This window comes from Ovis aries, chromosome 17 (genome assembly GCF_016772045.2).
Source record: "Ovis aries strain OAR_USU_Benz2616 breed Rambouillet chromosome 17, ARS-UI_Ramb_v3.0, whole genome shotgun sequence".
Taxonomy (NCBI): Eukaryota; Metazoa; Chordata; class Mammalia; order Artiodactyla; family Bovidae; genus Ovis; species Ovis aries.
In genome coordinates, this window is record NC_056070.1 from 72,128,668 (window position 1) to 72,138,804 (window position 10,137).

The 10,137-nt window shown below is 58.7% G+C and overlaps 1 protein-coding gene across 3 annotated transcripts in view; it reads right to left on the reverse strand.

Moving 5' to 3' along the window:
• Positions 1-10,137, reverse strand: part of PPIL2 (peptidylprolyl isomerase like 2) — a 19,548-nt gene extending 9,411 nt beyond the window's left edge. For all 3 annotated transcript variants that reach the window (XR_006056603.2, XM_042234179.1, XM_027956868.2), the window contains exons 1-6: positions 10,022-10,137; positions 6,287-6,336; positions 5,027-5,072; positions 3,456-3,518; positions 2,606-2,657; positions 1,746-1,797 (exon numbers count right to left, since the gene is read on the reverse strand). Coding sequence is in view for 2 of the 3 variants with exons in the window: in XM_042234179.1 (XP_042090113.1) it covers positions 1,746-1,797; positions 2,606-2,657; positions 3,456-3,518; positions 5,027-5,072; positions 6,287-6,336; positions 10,022-10,053 (295 nt within the window). In the remaining variant the exon portion in view is untranslated. The remainder of the gene's footprint in view (positions 1-1,745; positions 1,798-2,605; positions 2,658-3,455; positions 3,519-5,026; positions 5,073-6,286; positions 6,337-10,021) is intronic.

Below are 10,137 nucleotides of genomic sequence, written 5' to 3' on the forward strand. Positions count from 1 at the left end.
ACGCTGCAGCAAGGGGGACACGTAGAGATGAGAGACCTGGGGTTGTATGAACTCTAAGAACCCTGACCTCAAAACTGCAAAAAATAATTACAAGAGCATTCTGGAAGCTGGACCACCGGCTGGATATTCGACACTAACAAATTCATACTAACTTCCTAGGTATGACGAGTGTCTCGTTTCTTAAGTCCTTAGCTTTTAGAGACACACTCAAATACCTAAGCGTGAACCGGCACGAAGGCACCGACACAGCGGAGGGGACCACAGATAAACTCAGATGCCCGACGGCGGCTGGAGGGAAGCTAGGGCTGGAGACAGGCCGCACGCAAACTCGACTCTCTCGACCCTGAACTATCAGCTAAGACACAAGAGGGCGCTCTCTAGATCAAGGGTGGTAAAAAATGTAAAAAGGCACAGTTGAGGGGGATTTCCTGGGGGTCCAGTGGCTAAGACTCCATGCTCCCAATGCAAGTTCAATCCCTGGTCCGGGAGCTAGATGCCACATGCTCCAACCAAGACACGGCGCAGCCAAGTAAGTAATTAAAAGAAACCAAGTTGGGTCAGATCTTCCTTGCTCGAATCTGAGCCCGAGACACTGCTGGGCTCCCCGCCTCAGCTTGCCCCAGACCACAGCCCCTGCCCCTGCTCCACTCATACCGGGCAAGTAAGAATGGGCCCCGCGCCGCAGGGCCTGTCACGGCTGGGCCTCTGCCTGAAGCGCTCTCCCCACAGGGCACGCCCCACCTGTCTGCAGAGCCCCCCTCAAACTCCATCAGCTGGCCCCCAGCCCCTCTCCCTTGGCCCACTTCACCTCTGACCCCAGGACAGGCCGAGTCTGACCCACCGCAGTGACCTCATTTCCAAAGCCCGCCCTCTCATCTCAGGAGAGGCTTGGCCCTCACTGTCTGCACGTGGCAGGCAGGCACGCAGTGAACGCTTGTGAAGGAGCCACTCTCGGAGCGAGGAGCTCCCCAGCACCCAGACTGTCCGGGCCGCCAAGGCCGGCTGGCTCCTCACTGCTGTCCGCACCTGCTGGGGGCTGGCCGGCCTCCAAGCATTCCCGGAACGCACCCACCAGCAAACCCTGACCCAGCCCTCCCCCAGGGCACCTGCACACGCCCAGGCCCATAGGGAACTGAGAACAAGGCCAGTGCTCGCGGAGGCTGCCTCCACACAGGCGTCCGGCTAGCAAGAGCAGTGCAGGGCACGCAGGGGTGCAGCACGGGGCCCCGGGACTGGGCCGGGGCGCACGACCAATGCCGAGCCGAGCGGAAAGAGCCCAAGAGCCCCCAGCCCCACGCCCAGCCGCCCACCTGGGCCTCAGCCTGAGCAGCTCCGTCTCCAGTGACACCTGGACCACAGCTGGGCAGGGCCTGTGCCCTCAGGGGCCCAGCTCAGCCCACACGGCCCAAGTGCCCCACAGTGAAGGCTCATGCCCTCAACTGTGCCTTTTTAAATTTTTTACCACCCTTGATCTAGAGAGCGCCCTCTTGGCCTTGTGTCTTAATTGATGATTGCAGGGTCGAGAGAGCCGAGTTTGTGTGCCACCCATCTCCAGCCCCAGCTTCCCTCCGGCCGCTGTCGGGCGTCTGAGTTTATCTGTTCCCAGTTTTAAACTACCTGTGCCTCTAGGAAGACAGCATAACATTTTTGATAAACTGAAAGCAAGCGTCTGGCCTGCTCGGAAGGTAAGAACCTGGAGAGAGGTGGGGCTCGGGTAACCCGAGCAGGCCGGAAAGGCTGCTCACCTTCACTGTTCTTCGCAAAGTTCAACTTGACCAGGGACCGCCCATCCAGTTTCTGCAAGAAGCAGAATCAATGAAAATACAGAAGCAGCTAGCGTGCGGAGGTGCTGAGGCCACCAGGCCAGTGTGGCAGGCAGCAGCTCTCTCTGGCCTAACTCCCGCCCAGAACAAGGGTCTCCACCCCTGGGTCTCACAGCACTGGCGCTGCTCCCTGACACCCCCAGGCCCCTGTCCTCCTCTGAGGTAGCACCCTGGTCCCTGGTCCTGCTCCGCTACAGAGCCGGCCCCGCACCGCAGCGCTAACACCCCGCCGGGAGTGAACTGCAGGCACGCCACGAGGGAACGGAGAGCAGCCTGCGCGGCGGAACCGGGCCCAGGCCTGTGGCAGGTGTGCAGGGCTGCGGCGGGAGGGGCCGATCCTGCGTTCTCTCCAGCACGGCACACCGAGCACGCCAGCAGTGGGAAGCTAGCTTCCACACAGCCCGTAAGGAGCATCGCCCAGAGGGGTGGGACGCCCAGCGCCTCCGAGGGTCTAGGACCCGAATCCCCTTCACACCCACCAGCAGGGGCCCAGAATGCTTCGACTCCTCCAGGGCAACGTGCCAGGAGTGACCAGGCCGAAAACGCAGCCCCGGGGCCGGCAGGCTGGGGGCCACTGCACGTGCGCCTGGCCAGCGTTGGTAACAGCAGGGGATGCCAAAGCCCGCGGTGCCGCCGCAGGAGGCTGCCCCTGTGTGACCCCACATGTGGGCACGCGGGGGGCATGCTCCACGGAGGACAGGCGTGGGGAAGGGAGGGGGCACGGGCGCGTGTGACACTAGAGCGTTCGCCGGCCTCACCGAAGCTCCTGCAGGGCCACCTACCTCTCCGTTGCTGGGGTTGGTCCCGTACTTCTTAAGCCAAGGAACGATGTTCCTGGAGGAAGAGACCAAGCGTGTCAGACGGCGACGGGCCAGAGCCGGGGACTGGGCTGGGGGGCGGCTGCCCAGGGGCTGGGGGCTGCTCCGCCCTCTCTCTCCGCCTCATCACGGGAAGGAGTGCTTCTGGCCGCGCAGGCACCAGTGGCCGCTTGGGGTTTCTCCTGCCGTTGTGCACAAGCGTGGACAAACACCACTAATGGCAAGCCCTCCACACACGTTGCTGCGGGTACCGGGCCAGCCTCGGAACCACACTCCGCACAGTTCTGGACGACGGGGGCGAAACGCTCTCGCTGTGACTGGAGAGTGGGTCTGGAACCAGCCTCGCGGTGTGATCTCTACCAGGTTCCCACAAACACCTCCCAGGCAAAAGGGGCCCAGCCTGACAGCGCCCGTCTCCCCTTCATCTGAAGCGCTTTCCGCATTTTCTGAAATGAGGCTGTCACGAGGAACGGCAGAAGCCTGCGTCCTCGGAACACAGACGGGGCACGAGGCTTCCGAGGGCAGCACCAGAGAGGCAGGCACCTCGACTACGGCTCCGCCTTCGTGACGTGAAAGCTACACACTCTCCAATATTCCAACAGCTAGGGGGTGCGGATCAGAACGCTGGGGGCCCCCAGGCAGAGGTCAGAGCGGTGCTGCCCCTCCCATCCCCAAGAGGCCCACCCAGGGCTCTGGAGGCTGCAGGCCCGCAGCGTGGCCCTGCCTGCAGCCCACACCCTCCCGCCGCCCTGTCTCAGGTGGGTGCCAGCAACCTCACCACATCTGCCAGCTTAGACGTCAAGGGGAAACTCACAGCAAGTCAAAGACGACACCTTCGGGAGTGCACACCGGGTAGGTGAAGGGCTGCAGAGAGAGACTGAGGGGCAGCAGAGTCACTCCTGAGCGCCGCCCTCTCCCGACCCAGAGACGCTGGCGGGCGGCCGTGGTCGGGGGCCCCGCCCGCTCCTCGCTGCGCAGCGGGCCCCGCTCCTGCATACTCCCAAGGGATGGGCACATGACGCAGGCCAGGTCTGACGACCGGGAAGCTCCAATGCAGGGAGGTGGGGTCGCAGGGCACCTGCCGCCTTGCGGAGAGTCTGCTCAGGAGCAGCGGCGCCCACAGGTGGAGGCGCCTGGTGCCTGGGGGGGCTGCCTTTTCTCTGGCCTGAGGTTCCCATCGAGAGCCCTCAAGGGCTTTTCTGACCTGGCTTGCTTGTGCCTCACTTTCCCACGTGTCGGGCAGTGGGGGTCAGGCCCTGCGACCTGGAGAATCTGGCAGCACCGGGCTTGCCTCCCCAGACACCATCCCAGGGAGCTGCCCTCTGTGACCCACCGCTCTCCTCCAGCCCCGGGTACCGCTTGGGACTGACCGGAGCAGGAGGCAACGACGAGGCAAGCTCAACAGCAAGATGTGAGCACCCATCCTCTCCCCGCGGGGCCTCGAGGGCACGTCCTCCCCCAGCACCCCAGGATTTACAGATCGGGCAAGACATGAGCCTCTGGGAGGCTCTGGGAACCAGAGACCTCCACAAAACCATTCACAAGACCACACTCCCAGGAGGCAGATGACACGGCTGCTGGCAGCGGACAGAACCCCGGCCGCCCGCGCAGGGGCCTCCCCGGCTCCCTCAGCAAGCGAGACAGGCGAAGCCCGCACTCTCCACGGGGGCCCTCCCTGCCCCGTGCCACAGCTGACCAGCCTCCCTGCGGTGCTGGGGTCATCTGGAGACACTGGCCAGCTCTCGAGGCTCACCCTGACCTACTGATTCAGAACCCGGGGGCGGAGGGGGGCGGGGGGCACGTGGCATGCTGTGTAGACACACCTGTGCAGACAGAGCTGACCACGGTTCAGACTTGGGGAAACTCGGGCCCAAGGGGACCAGCAGCCCTGCCCGCTCCCCCAGCCTCATGAGGGAGAAGGCCTGCGATCAGCTCTAGCAGTGTCCCTCCCTGCCCCCCGGTGACCTACATTCCCAGGCAAGGGGCAGGGAGGCCCGCGCAGCACGAATATTGCTGCTGCTGCTGCTGCTTAGACTCAGGACCGAAAGGAAAGCGTGACAGCCCAGAGCCCAGAGCCAAACCCCTTCCTGGATGGGACGCCTGGGCCGGGGAGCTCAGCCTGCCCAGCACGGATTCTCTGGGCTGCGCGGGTGGCCTGAGGACAGAGCACACCGCCCTGGGATGTGAGCACCCGGCTAATGACACGACCTGGTCGGAAGGCACCCAGCTCTCTCCACTGCCGGGTCCTTCCTCTGGCCGCAGGGAAGAGCCGAGCAGGGGATGCAGACAGAAGCCACCCCGGCATCTCTGGGGATCAGATTCACTGTGATGCAGGGGAGCACCCCAGAATACTCGCGCGAGGGGGGAAGCTCTCCCAACTCTCACCTGCAGTGGTCGAAAGGCAGACGGCGAAAGTTTGTTTGTGGGACATCTGTGTGAGATAAAAACAAAGGTTGGGAAGAATAATTACTCCGTAAAGAGTTTCACAAATGTGTTCCAACAAGTCGAGTACATTTTAAGGAAAAGCGCATGCCGGGGCTTCCACAGTGGCGCAGCTGCTAAGACTCCGTGTTCCTGATGCAGGGGGATCCGCGTTCCCGCTCTGGCCAGGAAGCTAGACCCCATGTTCCACAACTAAGACCCAGCACAGCCACATGAATAAGCAAATTTTACACAAATCCAGAAACGAAAACTGAAAGTGCATGTAAGTCGTAAGAGCGAAACGTAACGGCGTGGGGTTACAGTCAGGAACAGCCTAGCAACTGCGCGCGGTGGCAGACGGCTACTGGACCGATTTTGGGCTTTTCTTTGCAAAGCACAGAAATATCAGATTACTGTGTTGTACACCTGGAAGAAATACAGTATTGTAGCTCCATTATATTTTAATAAGAATAGTAAAGCCTGCCTAAAAAACACGAGAAAGAAAGAAAAGAAAATGTTGATCTAAGTTACATAGTGCAAAAATTGCTGTGGTCTAAAACAGAACCAAAATACACCAAGAAAGAGCCTGGAGGAAAAAGCGCTCGGCGCGGGTGGGCTCCTCCCAGGGTACAGCGCTAGCTGCCCGGCCGCTCCGGCTCCGCTTTCCCCGCGGGCGCGCCGGTTCCGGGCCGGCGGCGAGCGGGAGGGGGCTCTCCTGACCGCAGCCACGGCGGCTTCGGGCACTGTCGCTCTTTGTATTACTGACTGGATAGACCAGACATTATTTTAACCTATGTTTAAAAGAAAAAAAAATCACCAACACTGAAAAGAAAAAAGGCACTTCCCCTGTGGTCCAGTGGTTAAGAACCCACGTGCCGACGCAGGAGACACAGGTCCAGTCCCGGGTCTGGGAAGGTCTGACCCGTCGCAGGGCTGCTAAACCCACGCGCCGCAGCCACTGAGCCCAGCTCCGCAGGAAGAGCGGCCCCCGCTCGCGGCAGCACAGCCCCGTCCCAGCCAGCAAGAGGGAGCACCGCCCCAGGTCGAACGCCGTCTCCCCGCCGCGGGTGCCGCCTCCTGCGAGCCGTGTCCTCAGCCCGTCTGTCCACCGCGGCTGCCTCCTTCTTGCTAACTGTTCACGTGCACAGGCTCACTCTACAGCGAAGACGCCACCCTCTGACTACGCCACACGCCCGGAGGGAGCGGAAGGATTGCCCATCTTACCCGGTTTCTTGCCGCCATAGAAGTGAGTGTACTCAGCACAAGTGATGTACCTGGAGAGAGAGAGATTCCCCTTTCACGAGGACAGTCTCGGAGGGAAACTGACACCGAGCAAATGCGCAGGTGTGTACCTGCTGTGTGTCAGACACACGGTGATAAACACAACAGAACGCAGATACGGGCGACACACACACCCGTGAGCAAACCCAGACGGTCTTCCTGCGCAGAGGGACTCAATTCAACGCTAGATGAGGGGCGGGAGGTGGGAGCGGGGTTCCTGATTGGGAACTCATGTACACCCGTGGCGGATTCATGTCAATGTATGGCAAAACCAATGCAGCATTGTGAAGTAAAATAAAGTAAAAAAAAAAAAAATGAAAAAACCAAAACAAAACAGTAGATTAATGGTGAGACGTGGCTGGTCGCATGACCCGGGGGGGAGCTTTCCAGGTAGAGGGACCGCGCCCGCCCGGCAGTGGGGGCTGCTGAGGACAGAGACTTGGGGGTCCTCCCAGGCCATGGGAGAACTCTGGACTGGATTCAAGGGGGACGGAAAGGCCCTGGGGGGATTCTGACAGGGCCCTGAGTCCTCACAGCGTCCCTCTGGCTGCGGTGTGCAGAGGGTCGAGCAAGAGGCAGCAGAAACCGATCAAAGAGCAACTACAAAGGTCCAAGGTGGAGAGGACAGGTGGACCAGCAAGACGCGGCCAGCTCCTGCCCGCGCGAGCAGGGCTCACTGAGGGACAGGGGCCAGAGGGAAACTCCCAGGCTTCTGACCCCAGCGAAGGAGCCAGGGTGTGACCACTGAGAGGGGAAAACAGGGGAAGAGCAGGCTCAAGTGCTGACAGTGAACGAGTTCCTCTTTGCTTTTCAATGCAGGGGGTGCAGGTCCATGCCTGGTGGAGGAGCCAAGCTCCTACAGGCCTTGCTGCGAAAAACCAAAACACCAAACAGAAGCAATACTGGTACAAATTCAATAAAAATGTACCCAAAAAAAGTCCCTTCCACAGCGGGGCTCCCTCACTGAACTCCACAAGCCCGTCAGATCTTCCAGGGGTGGTGTTGTAAGCCAGGCTGGGGCCATCACCCGAGGAGAGTGTGAAATAGAGGAAGCGGCGGGAGGAGACCTAGGAGGTCTGGGGAGGAGAGGACCCAGGAGAGGGAACCCAGAGAGCACCGTCTCTGAAGAAACCCGAAAACAGAGAGTGGTGTCCCAGACACCGAGGAAGGGCTTCAGAGGGAGAGCGGTGGTCCGGCACGCCCCAGGAAGCGAGGACAGAGAGCTGACCCCCGGATGGAGCCGCCCCCGGAGTTGAGGGATCCCGACAGGAGCAACGCGGGCAGACGCTGACTGAAGCGGGGTCAAGGGGAAGGCAGAAAACCACAGGGGATCGTCCTCATCTCGCCATTCAGACAGCTCAGCTCAGCCGCCTCTGACCCTGTGACCCCATGGATCGCAGCATGCCAGGCCTCCCTGTCTATCACCGACTCCCAGACACCCTGGAATGTGAAGTCAAGTGGGCCTTAGAAAGCATCATTACGAACAAAGCTAGTGGAGGTGATGGAAGTCCAGTGGAGCTGTTTCAAATCCTGAAAGATGATGCTGTGAAAGTGCTGCACTCAATATACCAGCAAATTGGGAAAACTCAGCAGTGGTCAGTTTTTATTCCAATTCCAAAGAAAGGCAATGACAAAGAATGCTTAAACTACCGCACAATTGCACTCATCTCACATGCTAGTAAAGTAATGCTCAAAATTCTCCAAGCCAGGCTTCAGCAATACATGAACCGTGAATTCCCTGATGTTCAAGCTGGTTTTAGAAAAGGCAGAGGAACCAGAGATTAAATTGCCAACATCCACTGGATCATGGAAAAAGCAACAGAGTTCCAGAAAAACATTTCTGCTTTATTGACTATGCCAAAGCCTTTGACTGTGTGGATCACAATAAACTGTGGAAAATTCTGAAAGACATGGGAATACCAGACCACCTGACCTGCCTCTTGAGAAATCTGTATGCAGGTCAAGAAGCAACAGTTAGAACTGGACATGGAACAACAGACTGGTTCCACATAGGAAAAGGAGTACATCAAGGTGGTATATTGTCACCCTGCTTATTTAACTTACATGCAGAGTACATCATGAGAAACGCTGGGCTGGAAGAAACACAAGCTGGAATCAACATTGCCGGGAGAGATATCAATAACCTCAGATATGCAGATGACACCACCCTTATGGCAGAAAGTGAAGAGGAACTAAAAAGCCTCTTGATGAAAGTCAAAGAGGAAAGTGAAAAAGTTGGCTTAAAGCTCAACATTCAGAAAACGAAGATCATGGCATCTGGTCCCATCAATTCATGGGAAATAGATGGGGAAACAGTGGAAACAGTGTCAGACTTTATTTTTGGGGGCTCCAAAATTACTGCAGATGGTGACTGCAGGCATGAAATTAAAAGACGCTTACTCCTTGGAAGAAAAGTTATGACCAACCTAGATAGTATATTCAAAAGCAGAGACATTACTTTGCTGACTAAGGTCCATCTAGTCAAGGCTATGGTTTTTCCTGTGGTCATGTATGGATGTGAGAGTTGGACTGTGAAGAAGGCTTAGCGCCGAAGAATTGATGCTTTTGAACTGTGGTGTTGGAGAAGACTCTTGAGGGTCCCTTGGACTGCAAGGATTTCCAACCAGTCCATCCTGAAGGAGATCAGTCCTGGGATTTCTTTGGAAGGAATGATGCTAAAGCTGAAGCTCCAGTACTTTGGCCACCTCATGTGAAGAGTTGACTCATTGGAAAAGACTCTGATGCTGGGAGGGATTGAGGGCAGGAGGAGAAGGGGACGACCGAGGATGAGATGGCTGGATGGCATCACTGACTTGGTGGACGTGAGTCTGAGTGAACTCCGGGAGATGGTGATGGACAGGGAGGCCTGGCGTGCTGCGATTCATGGGGTCGCAAAGAGTTGGACACGACTGAGCGACTGAACTGAACTGTCCACTGAGGGAGGTCCCATGCCCTCCAGCCATCTCATCCTCTGCCGTCCCCTTCTCCTCCCGCCTTCAATCTTTCAGGGTCTTTTCCAATGAGTCAGCCCTTCGCATCAGGTGGCCAAAGTATTGGAGCTTCAGCATCAGTCCTTCCAATGAACACCCAGGGCTGATCTCCTTGCAGTCCAGGGCACTCTCAAGAGTCTTCTCCAGCACCACAGTTCAGAAGCATTGATTCTTCGGCGCTCAGCCTTCTTTATACTCGAACTTTTACATCCACACATGTAAAAACCAAACCATCGGAAAAGACTCTTGGAAAGGACTCTTGAGAGTCCCCCGGACAGAAAGGAGATCCAACCAGTCCATCCTAAAGGAAAGCGGTCCTGAATATCGTCTGGCGGTTAAGAAAATCAAAGAAATTCGACGGTAGCTCGGGGGCCCAAGTGGGTTTAACTGGAAGATGCTGGAGCTCGGGAGCGGACTGGGGGACGAGGGACGACCACCGCGCCCGAGGAGACGCCCCCAGGGAAAAGCTGGCGAGCCTGAGGAGCCGAGGGGACTGGACCCCCGAGACCCGCGCCGGAGGGGGAGCCCGCGGAGGCTTCCGGCGAGGCGGCGTCGGCGGGCCGGAGAGCGCGGGGCCCCGGAAACCCGCGCGGAGCGGCGGAGGCTTCCGGGGAAGCGGCGTCTCGGGAGCTCGGGGGCGGGGCGCGGGGCGGACAGGCCCGCTCCCGGCGGTGGCGGCTCAACTCACATCTTGTCCTTCTGGTGCTGTCGCTTCCCCATGGCGACGGCAGGGTCAGCGAGCGCAGAAGACGGGGGAAAAGCACACCTCCGACCGCGGCGTCTCGGACGAACTCCGTAACTACT